This window comes from Amblyomma americanum, chromosome 1 (assembly GCF_052857255.1).
Source record: "Amblyomma americanum isolate KBUSLIRL-KWMA chromosome 1, ASM5285725v1, whole genome shotgun sequence".
In the NCBI taxonomy this organism is placed as follows: domain Eukaryota; kingdom Metazoa; phylum Arthropoda; class Arachnida; order Ixodida; family Ixodidae; genus Amblyomma; species Amblyomma americanum.
In genome coordinates, this window is record NC_135497.1 from 538,896,353 (window position 1) to 538,921,642 (window position 25,290).

The 25,290-nt window shown below is 46.2% G+C and overlaps 1 protein-coding gene across 1 annotated transcript in view; it reads left to right on the forward strand.

Moving 5' to 3' along the window:
- The window catches only part of LOC144129281 (uncharacterized), a 108,239-nt gene that overhangs the window by 18,745 nt on the left and 64,204 nt on the right, over window positions 1-25,290 (forward strand). The window contains exon 6 of the mRNA XM_077663300.1: window positions 3,834-3,991. Within this exon, the coding sequence (XP_077519426.1) occupies window positions 3,834-3,991 (158 nt within the window). The remainder of the gene's footprint in view (window positions 1-3,833; window positions 3,992-25,290) is intronic.

Consider the following 25,290-nt stretch of genomic DNA (forward strand, 5'->3'; position numbering starts at 1 on the left):
AATGTGCTGAAAATAGCGCGCACAGCTTTAATTAACGAATGAGTTGCAAGGAATTTTTTCAATGCAAGATTTGGTTTCGGTGTCTGGAGCGCACCGTGACATCACACGGTCGACCTGCCAGCCAGAAATTGCTCAATACCGAGGTCGCCATTGCTGGTAAGATCTGGTTGCTCCTCTGATCACCGACAGGGCTCGGTGGTGTTGCAATTTTGTAGCAACTGCATCTTCACGCCATTCCATTGGAGTGGAAGTGACGTGCGGCTGCTCAGACAACATTCAAGATGATATCAATGCGATTGAACTTACCACACGGCACTTCCTCACGCCCATGATTGAATTCAGCGCGCTTTTTTCCCTTCGAATTTGTGTGTCTGTCTGCCTTGAAGGCCGCGTTCGAGCCTTCTGAATGTAGAAAAATTGTGACTAGGCTTACGCTTCACACGCCGCCTCTTTTCAAAAGAGAAGAAACAACTACTTATGACGTACACGGCGATCAGAACTGAACCCTTCAGTGCTGTCTACCGATCGATAGAGTGCTCGCCCTGTAACTGCTTCTTCAATTACTGCCATTAATCTTCGACATCGTTGACGCATCGGGTCTTTATGCTTTGCGCAGGCCAATATAGAACAATACAACGCAGTTTCATGCCTCGGCTCTTCCTCCGGGCTCTAACAGCGGATGTCCCTGCTAACAGTGACCAAATGTTTTAAAGCGGAGAGTAGAAGGCGATTTCCACCCTGTGATTGGTGTTGCGAGTACGATAGCCTATTGAGCAGTATCTGTTCGCTCGGTTAACTTAATTGGCAAGCGCAAATTATTATACTAAAAGGACGCTTATAAATTTAATCAAGAATAGATACCATAGCCCGTCATCTTGTATTACTTTCATTTCGTTCCTTCCTCAATTCCACCGATTGCCAATCCAGAATCACATTAAGGCCACGTTCATCGATAGCACTGAACATTAGACGTAACGGATTACCCATCACCATTGATTATCTAGTTACACTGAACGACATACTGCCCAATAACTACATACAGAGTACTTCACTAAATGGTGTAGGAACAGCACTAAGAACAGGACAAAAGTCAAACATGGAAGCACAGGGACGTGCGCACGTCCCTGTGCTTCCATGTTTGACTTCTGTACTGTTCTTAGCGCTGTTCTTACACCATGCAATACCAACTAGCCCGTCAACTCGCTCTCGTAAACTTCACTAAAGCTTTACGAAGTTTTTAAAAATGATATTTTCAGTTAAAAGACCGCTTTTTTCCACATAGCATTGCGAGCAGAGAAGTACATAAGAATCCACCTAGGAGGTGTCAAGTAGCAAGTTAACTTTTTACCTATTACTGTAGGCTCCTTAATTTTTGAGGGGCGTGCAGCTCACCGTGATTTATATTTCTGTCTACACCGTGAAGCTTGCAGGCAAACCAACGTCTCCAGCGCACGCAACTCCTCGACCGAGCCACAATTTGTTTGGCCAAAACGCCTGAGTCACCGCCTATTAAAAATTCTGAAAATTTATATATATATATATATATATATATATATATATATATATATATATATATATATATATATATATATATATATATATATATACATACTATACATACTAGGGACGGTGGCGTTCACTCCACACAATGAATATGTAGCCCTCACATTTACAGCTGGAACTTAATTATTCAATTTTAGTTAACCATCCAGCTAGTTCGCAAGTATTATCTGCATTGTGATGTTCTACACCGCTGATAATGGTATGACGAAAGAGGTGCTGGCCTAACTCGAAACAGCATTTTCTTTAAATTGCTTTTATAAGGAGAAGCAACTTTATACGGAGCATTTCTTTGAGTGAAATCAAGGACAATAACTGCGCCCTTGGATACCATGGAATCTCTGACCCGAATCAGCATATTTATAATTCGTTTTGTTTTTTAATTACTTTATCATCTAGCCGCCGCGGCGGTTGAGTGGTTATGGCGCTCGGCTGCTGGCCCGAAAGACGCTGGTTCGATCCCGGCCGCGGGGGTCGAATTTCGATGGAGGCGAAATTCTGGAGGCCCGTGTACTGTGCGATGCCAGTACACGTTAAAGAACCCCAGGTGGTCGAAACTTCCGGAGCCCTTCACTACGGCGTCCCTCATAGCCTGAGTCGCTTTGGGACATTAAACCCCATAAAACCAAACCAACCTTTATCATCAGCGCACATTCAAAACACACGTTACAAAATTATACATGCCACAATGTGTCCTCTAGATGCCCCTCTAATACGTTAAGACGGAAACTCTTTGTGGCTGCTGTTTTGCGTGCCCGCTTGGCGAGCAGATTGCGTGGATTTGAACCCCGGGGTCTTCAGCAGAACGAGACAGTTACTTTGTAGCAGAATATTGGTGTAAGGAATAAACTGTGTATGTGGAAGTTGTACACTACCATGAGAAACTGCCGGCTCAAGTGTTTGCACCGAAGTGCAATTTAGACAGAGGAGTTTTTTGGAGCACGGAAACCAAAGATAGCAAAATAAAGTTTCAGCAAAAATTAGCTTTTTACTTGCAATGAATGCGGCAGCATGAAATCCTGAATTCGCGAGACATGCTTCTCCGCCTCCGTCATTGCTGCTCTGCGCATATTCTGAGCCTGGGCTGCTGCTATAGCGATCGTCGTACTTCAGTGCTCGTCTTCTTCGCCAGAGGGAATATTCAACGGCGGTAGAGGCTCGCGGTGTTGGCCATGAGTTCAGAGTGCATTAGAAGAATCTGTCTAGACAACTCATGCGCACAGCCAAGTGTAGCTACTAGCTTCCTACAAGGCGGCTACCGCCCCCGGTTATGTCACGTGTCTATTGCACCTGACAGCTGCCAGGACACTTCCAAACTTCCCATGTCAGGGAGTCTTAGGACGCTACACATCCAGCAACCCCCCACGACTACCCCCCCCCCGTTTCGGTGATGGCACGAGAAGCTGTGCGGTCATTCTTATCTTGACCAATCGAAATTTTAGGAATAGCTACGCCATCTTACTGCAGACAAAGAGGAAAATTCGCCCCTTATAGATTTTTTAGTGGTAACTTTGTGCAGCCTCTTCCTTTAAAAGAGGACAACTTACTGATTCACTTTAATTCGATTATATTTCATTTGGAACAGCCGGGATGAAGTTCACAAATGAGCGGCCGAACGTCATTTCCACAGAGCCATCGAGTTTTGCGGGTCTAAAGGGGTTGCCTGGCCGAAGCTTCCCTCATACTTTTCAATCTTCAGTCAGTCAACCTAATGCCTCTGGGCTGGTAATCGACCTAGTTACAAACTGAGAAAAGCCAGGCGGCGCGTACCTATGACAGGAATAAAAAGACAACAATTAAAAAACTTCATTTTAATTGTTGGCACACCTCCTTGCTTGGCAGCTTCTTGCCAGTGTGCAGCAAACGCGGTTGACTCGCATGTGTGAACAAGCATTACGTTGAGGCAAAACTAAAGGAATCAAACATTGAAACAAATTATGGTAAATACAAGGGGGGGGGGGGGGGGGCTACTGCGCACAAAAAGACAAGGACAAGAAAATAACACAACAGGCGCTGAGTCGCGAGTCTGCGCCTGTTGTGTTATCTTCTTGTCCTTTTCTTTTTGTGCGCAGTACCCCCCCCCCCCTCCCCTTGTATTTACCATGATTGACCGACTAGCCCAACAACGTACGCTCTGAAACATAAATTGGCTGTCGCCCTTTCCAATGCGATGACGGCCGGATGAGGAACACAAAGGCGGGTTGGAAGTTCGAGCTGGTTCGAGGAAAACGAGGCTTCAATGTTGGCTTCGAATTCTGCCACGGAAAATGCAGGTGACGGCCTCGCTCCGGCGTCTCCCTCTGAGGCCAAGCGAACACTCCGCCCTATCCCAGAGCCAGGCCCTACCACGAGCACCGAGGCACCAAAGGCCGCGGTGGGATTTCCAGAGCAGAGTCGGGCGAATGCTTGTGCGGAACAAGCTCTCCTTCAGGTTTGTCTTCCATCAGTCCTCACTAGATTCTAACAAAAATAGAGCCCCGAACTTACTGTGGCCATTTCAGAGAGCAGAAAGTTGGCTAGTTGGTTGATATGCACAGTGAAGAAGTTGGCGCGGAACGAGGACAACACAGACAAACAAAGACGAGCGCTTGTCTTTATTTGTCTCACTTGTCCTCGTTGTTCCGCGCCAACTTCTTCAGTATCCGTAGTCGAGGGTTCGACGGCATACCGTCTGGTCAGGAATCATGGCTTGATGAGGTTCACTGGTCACTGACGAAGGTGAGTACTGACCAAGGTCAGTATCCATTTCAGAGGCCCCCTGCGAGCTATCGTTTCGAATAGCTTTGAGACTGGAAACTATAGAAAGACTCAGTGCCTTATTTTGTTCTGAATGCAAATACAGCGACAGCTTGCTTTGTATAAATCAGCGAGTTTGGCGTTCTAAGCAGAAACTGCTCTTATCGACCCTATTATACATATACAAACTTGTCAGTGTCAACCGCCTTTGCCGCCTTCTAATGCGCTTCAGCTTCTGTTGGTATAGACTTCGTCGCCCTGATTGGCAGTCTCTTATCTTTGCTTCGCGTTGTATGCCTTGGCTATGTATTTTATTTATCAAGGATGTCGTTGAGTTGCGTTTGCTGCCTGAACCACTTTGCTCTTCTACTGGAGCTTAACATGAGCATAACAAAACTCCTTTTCATTGATTTCGCCGCTGCCCATAATTTTTTTCAAGCCTTTTCCTTCTCCAATCTTCATGCCTAGGCGTGAATGCCTGCATAGAATATATATATATATATATATATATATATATATATATATATATATATATATATATATATATATATATATATATAAGCAAAGTTGTGAAACGCTTCATTTAGCCAAAGATTTATTTTGATTCGACGTTTCGGACAGAGCCTGTCCTTTCTCAAGACCGCAGTTACAGTGCTCTTCCTGTTCTTAAGGAGATGATATTGGCACACATGTAAGACACATGAACAAAACAAGTCAACAGCTGTCGGAAAGATGATGGGCACAAAGGAAATAATACTAGAAAACAAGAGAGAGAAAGAGAAAAGAAGGGAATAATGGAAAGGAAAACGCGCCGTCCCCCGCCGCCGCGGAGGCCGCCCGGGAACTACAAAAAAAAGAAAAATGAGGAGCGGAAGGGGATTATGGCCACCCCTCAATGCAAAAGAGCGGCGGCGAGTAAGATGCAGAGAAACAGATGGTGGCGGGAGCGTCCAACAGATAAAAATTGGAGACGCGTGCACTCGCGTGCGCCGGCCATAAAGAATAAACAAATAAACAGAATAAAATGCAGATAGGGCCGGACATGTGTGCCTAGTTAAGCTCATGGCGCCACTGATTCGGCCTTGACTCTAGCTGCCGAAGTTCCAGATGACAGAAGTCTCGGGCCCTGTCTGCATTATATGTATGTATGTATGTATGTATGTATGTATGTATGTATGTATGTATGTGTGTGTGTGTGTGTGTGTGTGTGTGTGTGTGTGTGTGTGTGTGTGTGTGTGTGTGTGTGTGTGTGTGTGTGTGTGTGTGTGTGTGTGTGTGTGTGTGTGTGTGTGTGTGTGTGTGTGTGTGTGTGTGTGTGTGTGTGTGTGTGTGTGTGTGTGTGTGTGTGTGTGTGTGTGTGTGTGTGTGTGTGTGTGTGTGTGTGTGTGTGTGTGTGTGTGTGTGTGTGTGTGTGTGTGTGTGTGTGTGTGTGTGTGTGTGTGTGTGTGTGTGTGTGTGTGTGTGTGTGTGTGTGTGTGTGTGTGTGTGTGTGTGTGTGTGTGTGTGTGTGTGTGTGTGTGTGTGTGTCGGCAGTCACACCGAAACCAAGGTGCATAATGAAGCGATATTCGGAGGTCGTAGGTGTTCTGATCCCACCGGCGGCATGGTTGTTTTTGCGGCTCCTTTGTAAGTAATTTTCTTCAAGCGACAGGTTAATCGAAGTACTATTAGCCCATTGATTAGCATTAGAAAAATAAAAAATAGAAAATTTCCCCTACGCACCTTAGTTTCGGTGACTGCTGGCTTCCTTCATATGTTTGTCTGTCATACGAGCCTCTCATTTCCTTTGCCTTGTCTGCTTATATGTATACACATACACACACACATATAAATGACGTTCCACGTCACGCTCGCGGTATAACAGGACGTGCTACGTCCGCCGCTATGGTCGAGGGTGGCGCTCGTGAACACTCTCAAGGCTCGCTTACACCCAGTAAACATAAATACACACGAGAGCAGCAGATTGGGCAGCCATCGCCGTAGCTCAGTGGGTAAGAGCACCGGACGCGATTTTCGGAGGTCGTGGGTTCGGATCCCACCGGCGGCATGGTTGTTTTTTCTGCTGGTTTATAAGTACTTTTCTTTAAAAAAAAACAATTGATTGGCATTATAAATTTAAAAAAATAAAAAACATTGCACCTTGGTTTCGGTGACTGTTGGCTTCCTTAATATATATATATATATATATATATATATATATATATATATATATATATATATATATATATATATATATATATATATATATATATATCGCGTCCGGTGCTCTTACCAACTGAGCTACGGCGACGGCTGTCCAATCTGCTGCTTTCGTGGGTATTTATGTTTTTGCGTGTAAGCGAACCTTGAGAGTGTTCACCAGCGCCACCCTCGTCCATAGCGGTGGACGTAGCACGTGCTATGGAGCGAAGGGAAATGAGGCGCTTGGAATCCTGCACTATGGTTGCTTTTTCTGCTGCATTATAATTAATTTCGATCAGGAAAGTGATTCATTGAACTATTATACTCTCATCTTTCACACCAAAAATTAAAAAAATAGTAACATTCCAATATGCAGCTCTTGCTGTCGGTGACTGTTGGCTTCCTTCAATTTATATATATATACCTGCATCGCCCCTGCATCGCCCCGCAGGGCATTACAGCAGGGGGGTACAGACTTCATTTAGAGGTATAAAGCAATTATTGCAGTGCATGGAAAAATGCTTCGTTAGATGTAATACATACGATGGCAATACAATACGATGGCAAACTGTTCCAGTCCCGAACAGTTCTAACAAAAAAAAAGAATAACGCAAGACGTCACCCTTGCAAGAAAATTCTTTGACCTTCATGCAGTGGTCCAGTCGCTTTGATATATAATGAGGTGCCTGGATATATTGTTCGCGGATTATGCCAGTTTTTGAATAATAAATCTCATGAAAAAATTTCAATCTGATGTACCTTCTACGGTCCTTCAACTCTTGCCAGTTAAGTTTTCGTTTGCTTTCCATCATACTAACTTGCCAATTATAATTACCAAGAACAAATCTAACTGCCCTATTCTGAATTTTCTCTAATTTTCCTACACACTCAGATGTGTGTGGGTCCCAGCAAACACATCCATATTCAAGTATGGAGCGTACATAACTGAAATACAGCTGTGTTTTTAAGTTACTTGGTAAATGGCTAAAATTCCGCCGTAGAAAACCCAAACGTGACGCTGCCTTATTCGCAATATAATTAATGTGCTTATTCCATCGTAAGTCCGATGTAAAAAAGACGTCTAGATATTTAAATGACTTGCTTATGTTAAGAGTAATATCATTAATTCTATACCTATACGGATGATTAGCACGTTTTCTTGTGAAGGTGACGTGAACAGTTTTGTCTATATTTAAGGACATGTCCCAACGTACGCACCAGTCTGCCACAGTATATATATATATATATATATATATATATATATATATATATATATATATATATATATATATATATATATATAAGAAGTGCGGGAAATATTTTGATTGGAGGGTGTGGTAAAAGGAAGAGTACCAAGCTTCCTGCTAAGACCTCCTTGAATTTTATTACACTTGTGGATAATAGGATTCTCGTTGTTCACGTTCTCGCGTCTTTTTGAAGGCCCCTTGAAAATTCCTTACTTTTGGTTGGTAAAATGAGTGTCTTTCTGAGTTTAGATGCTAGGATAAGAAAAGATTTTGGAGAGACTTGGTGCGAGCACGGCGACTGTTACACAGAGTGTGGAATGCAGTGTCTGTCTGTCTTATGTGTTGCTGGTTGCTCATCAGTCTCTTCATATGCAAAACCGAAAATTGGTCGGTTTGGAAGATCGTAATAGGCGCGCAAACATGTCTCTGCTTCATCAGTAGACCGTTTCCTCAGACTTTGTAAATCAACCAATAAAAAGAGGCCAATAATAGCTCGTTTCCAAGATCTTGATGAAAAGAACGCCGTGTTTAAAAACATAGCGAAACTAAAAGGCACTGGCATTTACATTCAGAACGACTACTCTCAGGAAACATTACGAAAACGCAAGTTACTCTGGCAGTCAGCTCGAAAGGAAAATGATGACGGCCATAAAGTGAGGTTAGTTCACGATAGACTGATTGTTGACAATGAAACGTTTGTCTGGAACGACGCATCAAATAGCCGTACTAAAATCGCCTCGGACCCTGCACGGAAATCCGACTGACTACCCGCTCACACTTCTGGAAACTATCGACACCTAACTATTATTAACCTCAATGCTCAGAGCATATTCCATAAAGCAGAATCGCTTGAAGTCTTACTGATCACTCATAGTGCCCACATAGTTGTGATAACTGAAACTTGGCTTCACTCTGGCGTTAGTGACGACTGCGTTTTTCCTCCCTCTTACCATGCCTTCAGGCGTGATAGGGGTTCCCGTGGCGGCGGCGTCGCTATCCTATTAAAACGTGATATTAAAAGTGAGGTTTTGCAGCAAATAGACAACCATGAAAGTTTATTCCTAAAGGTTAATTACGTTGGTCACACCTTCATTCTGGGCGCGCTGTATAGGCCTCTAGATTCTGGTCCTGGCTATATGCGCAAATTGCAGGATCATATGTATTCATTTAGGAAAAGTAAAATCATTATTTCTAGAGACTTTAATATTCCAAATAAGAATTGTGTACTGGATCTTTTGAACCTTCTGAAAATGCCGCCATAATTTCAAACCTAATGATTGCTCATGACCTTGTACAAGTTGTAACTGAGCCAACAAGGGTGCGAGAAATGTGCAATTCCGTTTTAGACTTAGTATTTGTCAGCCGCTTGTTTTCTGTGCACGTCTTCTGTATTGGAGGGAATATCAGATCACAGACTGGTACTTGTTTCTGTAATAATTTCTTTTCGTGATTGTGGGGACCTGCCCTGCAGCCCCTGAGTTTGCTTTCCCGCGAGGCACCGTGCAGCGACGGTCTCACCTCGAGGCTGAGCGGATTCCCTTGTGAGTTACCTTAACTGGCAAGAGAGGGCGCCAGCATCGCTGCGCGGAGACTACCAAAGCCCGCGCGCGGGAGAGGGGGCAGGGGGGTCTTCGGCTGGGATCATGGGCGCGAGCGGACGCGTCGCTCGCGGCTCCGCTCTTCGCCGGCGGGGCGAGGAAGCGACGGGGAGACAGGCTCCCGTACTCGTCCCGTCCGGCCTTCGGAGTATATATCCCTTGCCCTAGCGTGGGCGAACATTCGCTCGGAATCTTGCTGGTGAGTCGGACGTCCTCGATTCATTAGCGTACCTTGTTGCTAGCTGGCGTTATTGTTTCTGTAGCAATAAATGCCTGTTTGTGTCAGCCAATGTGTCGTTCCTTTGTTCCCCCAGAGCAAGGCCCGCCGTGGTCGGCGAGCGCTCGGTAGCGTACGCGACCACGGGGTGGGGTCCAGGCGGCTTTGAACCGTGTCAGCCGCGATTGAGTGGGGAGAACGTACTTATCTTCCCATTCAAACCCCACATCTGGCAGCCCAACGTGGGGCCTGCTCTTGGAACATTGGACCACTGTCGGTTCGGTTCGGGGAACGCTCCTTGTCCGCACTTGACAAGTGCTAGGCCTAGAGTGAATTTTGATCGCTAGGACCTGCGGCATGCTTTCTTGAGGGCGAGTATTGCGCTGCAGCATGTTTGAACTTTTCGACATGCTCAGCACATTTTTCCCTGGTGTTTCTTCGTGAGAATCACTTGGTCCGCATCGAGGGAGCGCGAGGCCTAGCGCCCGCGGATCGCCGAGCCCGAAGCGAGTGAGTACGGAAGCCGCGTGGGTGGTCCGAGTTTCTGTATATATTTTCTCTGTCTCTTTTTCGAGTCTGGGAGTCGCGGCTCCGGGAGCCGGGTGGCCTGGGGCCACCGGTGCCGCTACGAGCTCGCTGGTATTGCAGCTCGGCACCGGGCGCTCCGACACCGTCTGAAACGGTGGGCGCCGACTGCTCAGAAGCTGCTTTGTGCAGTGAGCGGGGTAGGACCACCCCACAAAGCTGACGTCTCCTCGCGGCTGCGCGCACATAACCCGTTTCGGGTCTTTGTTGTGGTCACGGTCGTTGTCGGAGTGGTCGTTAGGCCTGAGGCTTTTCAGAGCTGCCTGCACCACTTTAAAAGAAACGGGACCACCGGACCGTGTCGTTGAGAGGGGACGCACTTTGCTGCCCGCCCGTTTTTTTTGTTTGTAACCTCGCACGAACTGAGCAGTCTCGTTCAACTCAAGAAAGGGCTTTGTTCACTCGAACTTTGCGTTTGCACAGCCGCCGACACGTTTTGCTAGCGAGTTAGGCATTGGGCCACGAGGCCCTTGCGGATGCCGTTTCCCCTCCCGTGACCTACGTTAAAGGCACGCCGAGAGCGTTTCGGCAATTTTGCAGATCTGGTGGAGCCACTGCTGACCGGTGCACATCGTCTCGCTGCCACCTGCTGCGACGGAGAGGCCTGTATCCTGTTCGCCTTATCCATCCGGGGCAGCTGTGGCGAGTCCAGTCAGCAGTCACCTCCGGCTGCTGCTGCCCTGGCGACTACTGCAGGATCCTGGCCTGCAGTTTTCCCACCGGCCTTCAATTCGCGGGCCTGCGGACACGGTAGTCCGCGGGCCATACGAGTCGTCCCAGCGGAGACCTTCACGCCGCCTTCAGAATACCGCGGAAGTCTGCGTGGACGCTGTCGGCGTCACCTCCGCTGCAAGACGTGCCTCAAAGACATGAAGATCAGGAGACTCCTTCATAGCATGTACTTTCAGGCGCGTGGGTCTATTTAAGGTTGGGGGGATGTGGGGACCTGCCCTGCAGCCCCATGAGTATGCTTTCCCGCGAGGCACCGTGCAGCGGCGGTCTCACCTCGAGGCTGAGCGGATTCCCTTGTGAGTTACCTTAACTGGCAAGAGAGGGCGCCAGCATCGCTGCGCGGAGACTACCAAAGCCCGCGCGCGGGAGAGGGGGCAGGGGGGTCTTCGGCTGGGATCATGGGCGCGAGCGGACGCGTCGCTCGCGGCTCCGCTCTTCGCCGGCGGGGCGAGGAAGCGACGGGGAGACAGGCTCCCGTACTCGTCCCGTCCGGCCTTCGGAGTATATATCCCTTGCCCTAGCGCGGGCGAACATTCGCTCGGAACCTTGCTGGTGAGTCGGACGTCCTCGATTCATTAGCGTACCTTGTTGCTAGCTGGCGTTATTGTTTCTGTAGCAATAAATGCCTGTTTGTGTCAGTCAATGTGTCGTTCCTTTGTTCCTCCAGAGCAAGGCCCGCCGTGGTCGGCGAGCGCTCGGTAGCGCACGCGATCACGTGGTGGGGTCCAGGGGGCTTTGAACCGTGTCAGCCGCCATTGAGTGTGGAGAACGTACTTATCTCCCCATGCAACCCCCATGTAATAAACCGCGAAAAAAATTGCTTAAAGACCAAAGACTTTTCGCGTGCAAATGATGAATCAGTACTTGATTATTTAGACATTGCTTTTGACAGATTTTCGGGTGAAGATGTTTAAGTTTTGTGGGATACTTTCAAGGAGCACTGTGAATTTTGTCTGTTGAATTTCATTCAAGACAAAAAAAAGCTCTAAAGAAAAAGAATCCGTGGATTAATCGCCACATTATTCGTCTCAAACATAACGTAAAGCGCCTGAAGCGTTCGAAACGGGCAAACATAGATCTTTTAGCAGAACTTGCAGCTGAACTTTCTTCGATTATTAGATTTGCTAGGAAACGGTACTTCACAGAATGTCTCCCGGAATTCATAAAAAGTAACTCTGCTAAGTTTTGGAATCATATCAGAGAGTCTCATAAGCCGATAGAGCAAATAGTTGGGAATGGATGCGTTGTTAGGTGCCAAATGGGCATTGCCACAGCTTTTAATAATTATTTCCACGCTGTATTCTCAGCTGATGGAAATGGAAATGACGGTTTTCTTTGGGATCCCTTTGAACCTTTAGACATTGTATCTGATGGGGGTGTCATTGAAATGCTACTCCGATTAGATACGAAGTGTTCTTCCGGTCCAGACGGCATCCTTAATGCATTTTTGCGGCGCTATGCTGAATCATTGTCTTCTTTTTTGTCCAAAATATTTCGAGCTTCCTTAATCTTCTTGCTCCTTGCCGCCTGATTGGCTGACAGGGAAGGTTATTCCTGTTTATAAAAATGATGATCGACTCTGTGTAAACAACTACCGCCCAATCTCTCTAACGACATCCTGTTGTAAGCTTATTGAACATATTATTTCCAATGATATACTTGCAATATTAAACAGTAATGGTGCGTTAAACCCTGCTCAGCACGGCTTTAGGAAAGGATTCTCTACTACTACGCAACTGATAATAGCCATTCATAATTTCAGTGCAGCTTTAGACAAGTCAGGCCAAATTGATGTTTTATTTTTAGATTTTGCCAAAGCCTTTGACAAGGTGCCACATAACAAACTTCTTTTAAAACTGAAGCTCATTGGTGTACCACCTCCGCTCATTGCTTGGATGGCAGCTTCTCTATAACACAGGACGCAGTTTGTGGAGATTGGCGGTAGTTGTTCTCTCCCGCTCCCTGTAACCTCTGGGGTCCCTCAGAGAAGTCTGCTTGGTCCACTACTTTTTTAATTTATGTAAATGATCTAGTTTTCGGTATTAACCCAGCTGTTAATATTGCTGTGTTTGCCGATGATTGCATGATATACACTCCGGTATCTTCCGTTTCTCACCAGGAACATTTAGATAATGCTCTGCTTAGTGTCGTTTCCTGGAGTGAAAAATGGGGTATGGAAATAAATACTCAGAAGACTGTGCTCTTGCGGATAACAAGGAAGAAAGATCCGTTTTCCTTCAACTATTGCATTAATGGCGTTCCGGTTAAAGAAGTGCCAAGGTATAAGTATCTTGGTATTGTAATAAACTCGCAACTAAAATGGAATGACCATATAGACCATATTAAATCCTCAGCTTTACGTAAACTTGGTTTTGATCGCGATAAACTTAAGGGCGCACCTAGCAGCTGCAAACTATTAGCCTATAATACGCTTATAAGGCCAAAACTTGAATATGCCGCCATCGTTTGGGACCCCCATGCAAAAAAAGACATAGCAGAATTAGAAAAAAAATACAGAGACGCGCAGTACGTTTCATATTTAATAGATACAAGAGAACTGATTCCCCATCTTCGTTAATGGCAGCAAATTATATTAAACCACTCCACGTCAGATGCAAGATAGCCCGCCTATCCTTCCTTAACCAGCTAATCCATGGAAAACTAGGCATTTCTCCAGTCCCCTATGTGCAGTTTTCAGAAACGCGTAGAACTCGTCGTCATCATGATCACACCTTAGCACCATACATCGCGCTACTAACACTTTTAAATTTTCTTTTTTTCCACAAACGATTGACGAATGGAACGCTGTTGATTTTGACAAGGTACTCTGTGAGCTATTTTAAATATATGTACTACATTTCACAATTTTATTGTTCTGTGTTTTACGATGTAACTGTTCTTGTGTTGAGTGAATGTATTTTTCTGCCCTCCCTGTCTGGACTCAAATGAGGGTCTGCGGTATTGTGGAAATACATAAAAATTCAAGGAGAAAATGCATGTTTGATGAATTGCAGAAAAAAATTCCCGTTGGTAGAACGCCTGTGCACCCTACTCGTTAAGGAACACCTAATCTCCATTTGTTTGCAAACTTTGCAGCGACCTTTGCCACAAGGCGATATCTATTTTGGGATTTTGTGTTCCTTGGAATAGATAGTTCTGAATGTTGTGGCACGCCTGTAAACCACGCGAGGTGCGCATGTAAATATATTAGATAGCCGCTGACTTTGCTGGAGGATATTAAAGGGCTTACTACGAATTCTGTTTATGATCGGAGCGTTACTGTTAAATCTGAGAATGAGGTTTGTAGTGTAATCATTTCAGTTATCTTTTCGACGCCCCTGGAATATTACATTACGGTTTAGATTTGAAGCTCTGCTTATGACTTCATCAGTGAGCAGAGGTGGATAGCGCAGTGTTAAGAGCACGTTGGGCATGTGTTCGAAGTTGCCATGAAAGTGTAGGTCTTTTGAGCAGATTCTTCTAAAACGATGGGTCTGCCAATAAGGGATGTTTAATGTGCAGCGGCGGGAAAAGGAGCTTTGAAAATGCAGATATTTTTGGGAGTCGGTTGGTTTTCTATAAACGGTTGTAAAAAGCGACCCCGTGTCGACCACATTGTCAACATCACGAAAATTTGTTTGACTTGTTGAGAAGGTGAGCGTAAACTTGACGTTTGGATGTACGGAGTTAAAACTGTCATCGAATGGCAGAAGTTGTTGCTTCGTGTTTGTCCCTGTTATAAAAATATCATCCCAAAAGCGCTTGTAAAAGGACGGCTGAATTGGACAAGAGGAAAGAAATTTTTAATTTATGTGATGCATGAAGGAAAGAGGAAGTTATCATCCCGTTACGGAAGAGGAACGAAAGCCTTAGGAGGAAAGCAAATAGAGAAAGCAGCTGTGGAGGATATCAGTTGATCTGTTAAAGGAGGGAGGAGAGATTGTGCTAGAAAAAACTAGCCACCCTGTATAAGCAATGCCTTATGACCTCGGCCATACCAGAAGCATGAAAGAACACTAACATTATCTTAATTCACAAGAAAGAAGGCTCCAAGGACTTGAAAAATTACAGACCGATCAGCTTACTGTCCTTGCCTACAAGATACTAAGTTAATCGATAATAGTGTCAGGGCAACCTTAGACTTCAATCAGCGCCTCCTCAATTTTCACAATGCCAGTCGTATCGCCCGCTTCGCAATTGGAGCCGCCGGTACGCCTCATTTAAGTTAGCTGCCGCGCTGCGGCGCTACTAAGATGGTTGGACTGCTTGCGTCATGCTTGCCAACGGTCGCGCGGTGCTGGCGTTATCTCTCCTACTACTGTACTACAGTCCTACACCACGCGTCTGTCATATTCCTTCTTCGTACCCCTTCTTGCGTAGCTCTCGATTCTTCCGCGGCGCAGCGATTTTTCCAACGACACTTGGCTGGAGCAGCAGCTTTGCTTGCCGTTTGCAGAAGTGAGCTCAGGCGTTCGCTCCGTCTATCGCTTGAGGATGCTGTTCCTTGCTAGAGGAATAGACCGTTGTAAGTTGTTACGTTTGTTCGTTTCGTGGCACCATGATTAACGAAAATTGTTTTGCGCGGATAACTGGTGTGGTCCGCGACGCTGACGAGATGTCCTCGCAGCAGCACTAAAGTGGCACCAGTTTATTATGGAAAGCACGGCTGCTGCTTTCAATTTTGTGCGAAGTGTGGGAAATTTTAGGGTCGTTTGTAGAAAAGAAGGTGACGTTCACGTGCATTTATTTACATATATTTACAACTCTTTACAGCAATCGCATAAACAATACTTTGCATGTGTCTGCTGCTATATATATTCCAACTTTGTGTTTATAGTCATTTACATTTCTAGAAATTGTGTATTTGCTTGTACTGACGCTTATTTACAGACAGAAACAATATGCACTGTAGCGCAGCCACATTTGTACTCTCGAGGAGGACAAAGCATCTCGTGCGCGAGCGGAACAACAGTGAACGAAACAAAACACACCTACTACCCGTATGAACAGCCAGTTCGTACGCCATCGTGTGTTTGATCGCCCTCTCCTGCGGCCTGAAGCGACAACGCCGGTAAAATAAACGCTGATGTTGCTCCGAAGAAACGCTGCCTTGTTTTTCGGCCTTTACAGTGACTGCGCCTGAAGACGTGGTCCAGGGGACTTGATTTCGATTTTGTCTGCCTCCTTTCCTTCAAGCGCTGTTCTAGCTTTGCATCGTTTTATTAGCGCCTGGTTGTAGTCAAGACCAGGCAGAACTTCCGAAATGCTTCGGCATCAGCTGCTGTGCCGTGCATTTGCGTCTGGATTTCTTTTCGCTTCTTAAAACAATCGTAGCTGCAGTCTTCCACGCACAGAGAAACATCTTTATCTAGTTGTAACGATGACAGCTTAGCATGCAAAAAGTAGAGCTACGACTTGAAAGCTACTGCTTCTTGGCAGTTTCGAAAAATGCCTTCTCGGGAAGATATATCATTCCTTCTTTTATTCATTCTTCCATTTTCCTTACTCAACATGATTGAGTCGCAAATCAATAGAGTAAAATTATAACTAACTATCCTTACCCTCTGATTTCATATTTCTGCCAAGCAGTTTCAGTACCTCTCCAGGAATGTTTCAGCGTTGTAGCTAAAAGATAAACATTATTCGAACAAGTCGTCACAGCCTTTCGTTACAATGCCGACGCCGCTGCATGAATGAAGGAATTAACGAACTTCATTCCCGTCATCATGGGGCCTCATGGTCGGGGCGCAGCAATTAAGAGGGGGTGCCTCCCAGCCGGCTCTCAGTACCGGAGACCGCGTAGAGAGTCTTGTGGTAAGCTGTCTTCGGCTGACAGATGAGGAGTATTTGCTGATCCGGGTCGTGGCTACGGATCAGCTCTTCCCAGGTGGCAAGGTCTGGGATGCTTTGTGATTTAGCCCCAGGAGAATCCTGACACTCCGACATTAAGTGATTTTGCGAAGTCGTTCTGTGGTAGCTACTGCAGAGCTCAGGCTCCCCAATGTCTTCATCGTGTAGTAAAGAGTACGGAAAGAATCTGTTGACCTGAAGCCTCATCCAGACCCTGCACTCCTTTGGAGTGAGTGACCTATTCTGAAGTTGGAGTGTTCTACTATCCAGTCTAGATGTTTGGGATATTTCTTCATACGTTATGAGAGGGTATTTATTCTCATTCAGGGGCACTTCCAGAGCAGCAATATATATAACTGGTTTTTGGGGAAAGGAAATGGCACAGTATCTGTCTCATATATCGTTGGACACCTGAACCGCGCCGTAAGGGAAAGGGATAAAGGAGGGAGTGAAAGTAGAAAGGAAGAAGAGGTGCCGTAGTGGAGGGCTCCGGAGTAATTTCGACCACCTGGGGATCTTTAACGTGCACTGACATCGCACAGCACACGGGCGTCTTAGTGTTTTTCCTCCATAAAAACGCAGCCGCCGCGGTCGGGTTCGAACCCGGGAACTCCGGATCAGTAGTCGAGCGCCCTAACCACTGAGCCACCGCGGCGGGTACCAGAGTAGCAGGGATGCAGCAGGGATGTATAAATCTCGAGCAAAGTTGTGAGCAGCCTCATTCCCCGGAATGGCCTCATGAGCAGGAACCCATATGAGGAAGACCTCTGCCTGAGCGGTATCTTCTTAGCAATTTGGCGACTTGACTGGAGACCACCCCCTTACAAAAGTTGTGAACAGCTGCCTTATTAACAGACAAATTGATTTTGGCTTTGTTACTGACGCACGCTAGGGCAATAGCAGCCTCCTCTGCCACTAACGCATACCTAGTGTTAATCTATGCTGCAGTCACTTTCTCCCCATTCCCATCAACGGCGGCAATGACGGAGGCACCATCGGACCCAAAGGCTGTGTCGCAGAAGGCTATGTTACTCGGCAGGTCCAGGGCAAGATTGTTTATTATTGTTCGAGCTCTATGTCTTCTCTATTTATCAAGCCCCGGGTGCATGCTCTTATTATATTGGCAATTTTGAGATTCTTCCGTATGTCTAAGGGTACTAGCTCTGCAGTATACGGGGGTTTCCTCTCGCTCTCCCCTAGGTCATTGAGGATCTGCCTGCCTGCTATTGAGGAGCTAAGCCTCTAAATTTGCGCTTCTCTTACTGCCCTGGTGATGTCCTGACAAATATTGTGGACTCCCATACTAAGCAGTTTCTCCGTTCAGGAGTTAGATGGTATGCCGAAAGCTCTTTTGTATGCATTTCGTATTAACTTGTCTATTTTCTCCTCCTCTTGCTGACTAAGATTCAGAAATATAGTCGCGTATGCAATCCAACTCACTGTGAATGCTTTTACTAATCTAAGGAGACAGTGCTCTCGCTGGCCTTTGTTTCTGAAGAAGATCCGCTAAAGATACCTATAACTTGGGCGCATAGGTGTTAAGGTTCGTCTGGAGAAATTATCCTAGGAATGTTATAGTGTCAACCTATGGTACTAACCTGCCCCCAACGACTACCTCTATCGGACCGTATAGGTGAGGGAAGCGAGTCTCTTTCTTCATCTGGTTCTTGATATTAAGCGAGATCTAAGAATGTTCAGGGGAGCAGGAAAGCCCTCTCTCTCCACAGCATAGTTTTCAACTACCTCTGCCGCGGCCTGCAGCCGTTATGAGACGTCAGCGTTCGTTCCCCCTGCTGTCCAAATTGTTATATCATCGGCATAAATGCTGTGCTTTAGCCCCTCAATTTTATTTATCCTTTGGGACAGTCCTGTCATGACAAAAAGGCGAGCATTGGAGAGAAGACAACCTTGTGGGGCCCACTTATTGCCGAGGCCAATCTGCTTTGAGGAGAGCCCTACAAAGATTATAATGGTCTTTCGATTGCTTAAAAATCATTTGACATAGTTAAAGCACTTGATGCCTACTGCGGCCTCACTGAGGCCTTCAAGGACAGCTCTGTGCTTCACGTTATTGAAGGCTTTTGTAAGATCCAGCCCCAAGATTGCCCTACCTACTTTAGTTCCGTCGGGATCATCAAGTATATTATGTTTAAGCCTTAACATAACGTCCTGTGCGCTAAGACGCGGTCCACAACCTACTATTTTAACAGGCCAGAGTCCCTCGCTCTCCATGTAGCGCGAGAGTCTTGTCTGCACCACCTTTTCTATGAGCTTGCCCAAGCAAGACGTCAGAGAGATGGGTCGCATGTTGCCTAGATCGACTTTTGCCTGGCTTAGTGATAAGTACTAATTTAGAGACTTTCCTCCGGTAAGTCCTTCCTGTACCAAGTCTTGTTCCATAGCCCAGTTAAAAAAGAGATAGATTTACCATCCAAGTTCTTCAGAGTGGTGTTAGTGACGCCGTCAGGTCCTGGAACCGATTTCTTTTTCAGGTCCTGTAACGCTACCCACACCTTTGCAGCCTTGAACGAAGAATCAATGCTTCTATTTTTCCCACCTTCATATTACGGTAGTGGAGAGCATGGGTCTTGACAAACATAGGTTTTGCAAATCTTATCTAGCAGGTCCTCATTACTCCCTTTAAAGTTATGTTTGATTTTGGTTTGATTTAGCCTGGTCTTCCTTTTGGATTTGGTTGGATTAATCATATACCTGAGAATGGCCCATGGTTTGGATAGACTCATATTAGATCCAACTTAATCACACATCTCCATCCAGCTCCTTTCGCACAGATCGGCGGCATGCTTTTCTATCCTTTTGGTCAGTCTCGCAATTTCTCTCGTAATATTGCGATTCCATCGTTGGCTTTTCAGTTCCCTTTTTAGATCCGCTTTCTTTCTCAGAAGATTGGCTAGTTTACTGTCCACTCGGGGTACCGCTAGGGTGTTTTGAATAGTATCTGTTGCTTCCACTAGGTATTTATTAAGTGCCCTCTGCCATGCTTTGAGAGTAGGCCAAGCTTTAACTTCCCTGGATTGCCTAATTTCTTAGAATTTATCCCAGTCAGTGATTTTTCTATTCATTTTGGGAGCCCTTAGGTTGATGGTGATCTCCAGCACATAATTATTGCTCCCGAAGTGCTCGCCAGTGTTTTTCCATTCCACTCATCCACGTCTATGTGCTAGAGTAAGATCTGGTAACGTGTCATTATTGATGCTGTTCCCAGATGTAGTGGTAGCCGTCGGGTTCGTTAAGATAGACATCCCATTGATTAGGATGACCTCTAGGGGTCTTTTTCGTTTGGTGCAGTGAGTGTTGTAGCCCAATTCCGGATGTTTTGCATTAAAATTCCCGCATATGAGGAGCTTGCTATTTCACTCAATTTTAAGTTCCTTTTTAACAGGGGATGAAGGATGCCTCCCTCTGCCTAGGGGAGCTATAGATCTTAAGTACAAAAAGGTTCTTTCTTTCCTGGTCACTGGAGTGGGTTTCAGTTAGAACCGCCTCTATATCCACCTCCATAGGATGTTGCGTGTCAGCAGTATTATGCTCGACCAGAGTGGCAACTATGGCCTTCGCCTCTTTGGAACTCAGGAAGCATCTGTAGCCTTTGGCACCAGCCTTATGCGTGTTGTTCTCCTGGAGAGCAATCACTAATAGAAGAGCTGCATATGAAGTAAGGATTTGTTGCAAGGCCCACCTTTTGCCCGGGTATCCCCGCCAGTTTCACTGCCAGATGACGCAGCCGGCAGCTTTCCCGCTCTTATTTCTGTTCACCATTGCGTCTACTCCTATCTGCTCCAACGACCCCCTTTCGTGAAGCGTGCGCATGAGCCAACCTAGGCTTCCTTCAATACTTTGTATTTCGCATTGTAAGTTTTCTTGCCTTTCCTGTTCTTATCTGCCGATTCCTTCAGGGCCCTAATGTCTGCCCCGAGCCTGTCAGATTCTGCTGAGCCTATCATTTTAGCCCTCCTCTTACTAGGAGGGCCTCGATCTCTGCTCTCTTCCTCAAGGCTGACGGGGGGGTGCCTTAAATTTAGATCTTCTAAATACTGAACCCCCAGCTTTAGCTCTGCATTCTCCTTTTGTATCTTTTTCAGCTTCAAGGGCAGCATATGATTTTCCATGGTCAATTGATCTAGTTTTTTCTCTAGGCTTTGCCCTGCCACCTGGGAGAGCTTACCGTCATGCTTGGTTGTCTGTGCTGCATTCTTCAGTCCCCAGAGGTCGTCCGGGTCTCTCTCGCCGCGCCTTGCCCAACGTTCGTCCTCGAAGGGGTCTTGTGAAGCATGGCTTGGGCTTCGACTTGTCTTGGGAGTCCTTATCAGTCTTTCTCTGGATAGCAATCTTTACGACCGCGTTTCCTCTAGCGGCAGATTGCGATCTGCTTCTCGAGCGTGACTGGGATCCTCCCCTCGTTGCTGTCGGGCTTTCAAACCTACTACCTAGGGGGATATGTCCTGCTTTGGACAGACTATTCTGTTCGCGCAGCTTCTTTTCCCTTTGCTTGCGGCGCACAAGGTACAGAGTCCTGTCAATTTTTGCACAATTCTTGTCCCCCATTTGATGTGTGTCCCAGGCATAGTGCGCACCTAGGAGTGCATTTGTGATCGCTCAGAGGATTAACCATAACACATGCCCTACATTTGCGTGTGTCCAGGTTCGGGCACACATCCGCCCCATGCCCAAAACATGCGCAGGTTTTGCACACTTGATATTTTTTTCTCAGAGGCGGCACTTCCGCTTAGTTGACTTAAACTTTACAGTGCGCGGCACTTCCTCCTCCACAAAATTCAGAATTGTTCCAAAATCTTTTCCAAGCCTCCTGGTTGATGCAATAGTCGGGTTATCTGAGCAATTTAGTATTGTGAGCACTTCAGAATCCGTTATGCCGACGGGGATACTATGAATTACGCCTCGGCCGAAGGTCTCCGGAGTGGCCAGGTACGATAGCGTCTTAGCCTCTCCTCCCGTATACTTGAGAACCTGTATGTCCTGATATCTTCTCGCTCTCTCCTCACTTTCGGTGGCTACCATAATGATATGATTCTTGAAATTGGCCGTTGTTTGGTCCCCGTGCATTGCTTCGTCTGTCGTCTGTGCATTGCTTCTGTGAGCTGGGCGAGCCTAAATTCTGAGTGATTTTCTCGATGCCCTCTTAGGACGGATTACTACTTTGGCCCATCCCTTCTGTGTAGGTTGAGCCTTTTGGAAAGAGGTGTGTTTTTTCTTAGTGTTTTCTTAACCAGCAGTTCTGCTGCTCACTCTTCGCTAGCTTTCCTTTGTCTCTCAGCTTCTTGTTCAGAAACGTACATGCACCTTAGTTGTATCCTCCATTCTTCTCCTTCCGGAGCCTGCAAGCCTTCCTCGATAACCATATTTTCTTTATTACTTGCATTTCTGTGCTGAGATGCACTGCATTCCCGGAGCAGACGCCATGTCTGCGCCTGAACGCCGATTCCCCGGAGCGGACGCCCTGTCGGCGCCCGAACACCGAACGCAACCAAGCACACTGTGGCTGCTTGCGGGACCGATTCACAGAAGATCACAGACGAATCTTGAAAGTCACTCATTTCGCTTTTAGGATCCGAGTATGTACGCGAACAGGACTGCATCAAGATTTTTGTGACGTCGCTGCACCGCACTTTCTGTGGCTCGTTTTAATACCAGCGCCTGCAGCGGCTTAATGGTGAGCACCGCCACAAACGGCGTGCTCTATGGCGCGTCAATACCTGACAGGGAGCCTGATTGCTATGAGGGATGCAGAGCGCCGCCTCACGGGGAAAGAGAGAAGTTTTAAAAAAAAATTTGTCTTCGTCCGCTTTCCTTCGTCCGGCGCCACTAAAATGGCACTCTCCCTCACAGGCGTAGAGCAGGCGCGAAGGCTAGCCGACGAGAGAGAGCAGGAAAGGAGGAGAGGAGAGGGTGTTGGACAGTCGGATCGGCCGTACTCAGCAGGCATTTGGTTGGCTTCAATCAACCAAATGATCAGCCACCCTTTAGTAAAGAGTATTCTACAATTGATCATATTCACCCTATCAATTAGTTGAAGGAGAAATGCGCAGAAAATAACCAACTCCTATATATGGTCGTTATTGATTCCGATAAATCATCTGACTCAGTGGAAACCTCAAGAGTCGCGCAGGCATTGCGGAATCAGGGTATAGATGAGCCTTAGGTGAAAATACTGGAAGATTTCTATAGCAACTGCACAACTACCACAATCCTCTATAAGTCAGCAATAAAATTGCAATAACGAAAGGCGTCACTCAGGGAGACATGATATTGTCATTGCTATTCACCCATGTTTACAGGAGATATTCCGAGGCCTGAACTGGGAATAATTAGGGATAAGAATTAACGGAGAATACCTAAATAATCTGTTATTTGCTGATGACATTGCCTTGCTGAGTCACTCATCAGGTGAATTTCAAAGCATGATTAATCACTGAGGCTGGCATTGAAACGGTGGGTCAAAAAATTAGCATGTAGAAAACCAAACTAATGTTCTACAGTCTAGCAAGGAAAGAGCAGTTCCCAATTGGTAGAGAGGTGTTGGTAACGGTGACGGAATGCGTCTACTTAGGGCAGGTAGTGACCGCTGATCCGGATCTTGAGAGGGAAATAACTAGAATAAGAATGTAGTGGAGTGTATATCGCAGGTTCTGTGAGATTACCAATGGCAGTTTGGCAATATCCCTCAAGAGGAAGGTGTACAACAGCTGTATCTTATTAGTACTCACCTAAGGGGAAGAAACGTGGAGGCTAACGAAAAGGGTTCAGCTCAGATTAAGAACAACGAAGATAACACTATGGGAAGAAAAATGACAGGTGCAGCGTTAAGAGACCGAAATAGGCAGAGTGAGTCAGGGAACAAAGGCAGGTTAATGGCATCATATTCGAAATCAATAGGAAGAAATGTGCTTGACCAAGGCATAAAATGCGAAGGCAACAAAACCTCTAGTCGTTAAGGGTAACACAGAGGATTGCAAGAGAAGGCAAGCGTAGAAAGGGGCGGCAGAACGTTAGGTGCGCGGATGAGATCAAGAAGTTTGGGGGCATACGGTGGGCGCAGCTGGCAAAGGAAGTGTTAACAGGAGAAACATGGGAGAGGCCTTTAAATTGCGCTGGTGTGGGAGTAGTCAGGCTGCAGATGATGATGCATAAAGATGTTGGCGTAACTTGGGGCCATTCTTGCTCCCATAGCGGCGCCACTCACTTGCACGTTATATCAAATTCAAAGCTATTATATTCTAACACACATTTGGCTAATGTTCGTAAGACGGTTGGGCTTAGAGATCTATGAGGTCTCTGATGTCATAAGATTCTAAAAGGGCTGCCTTGCCATCGGCGTGGCAATGTTTGTGCATGAGGTCATTACATATATAGTGGCAAGAAAGGCTCCTGCAGCTAATGTTATATTTTCTATTTGGCGGAGAAAGTGGCTTGTAGCTATGATGTGGGACGGATGTGTGGCCGGAAAGTGACTAATTAGTGTGTCAATGTTCTTAGGTATTGGTTCTGTCATGGTGCCGATTCCGAGAAAAAATTGGCCGCCCAGAGATACCGGCTTTTTGTAATTTACGAAGCATGTAAAAACGCACAGGACAAGGTTGGCTAGTTGTGAGTTCCTTGCATAGTTTTGGTGAGATTTCATAGCGCTTTGTGAGTTCGCTGAAGATATCAGATTTAGCTGCATCGTTGCGTGCTACAGACGAGACACGACCAGACGCCCCGAGCAAAGGGAGCAGAACAACCACCACTTTATTGATCAGCCATGTGTATATTGTCGCCGACAAACGTAGGGCGGCACGAAAAAAGGGCTTTTTTTAATCCGAAGGTCAGGAACCCAGCAGCGCGCGTTCGAACGGGGACGTCCTCCTCTTCGCTCCCCCACACGAGCCCAGTAATGCCGCTCGCAGAATGTGCGCAGTGTGGCAATATACACTAATTTGGGAGAGCAGGGTGTGTTCCCGCATTAACATGTTACAAGCATTAGACTGATATCGCGTAAGTCACACGGGTCGTAGATACGAGGGCCGCGCAGCACCAGATACAATACGATAGCTTTTGAGTGCTCGAGGGTGGGGTCGCCATGAAGCTGTTTATATAATTAATTTGTCCCAAAAAGCTGTCTGCTGCCTTCTGCTATATAGTCATCCCTGTTCAAGATAACAATGCCTGCACCCTTATCAGCTCGCTTTATGACGATGTCGGTAAGGTTTCTCAATGCTTGTAGAGCAGCACGTACCGACATCCTCAAGATGTTGAATAAATTGAATTGAATTGAAAGGAAGATTATCTGATCCTATTTTGTAGTTTTTAAAAGGTTCAATAATCTCATTTTTAACTGCGTCAAAACAGATATCCAAATGTTATTCCCGCGCGTTGTTGGGAGTATAATTTTTGTTTGCCGAGTGGAAGTCCGAGTTTTAATGGGGGTTTTCGGGCTTATAAAACAAATTTTCTCTCAGACGAAGCTTTCTGGCGATGTCGTCAAGATCATTCATGAGTTGGAATTCGTTGTATTTGTCTGTGCGAGGGAAAAAGTGAGCCCTCTAGATATGACGGCTCCTCATAC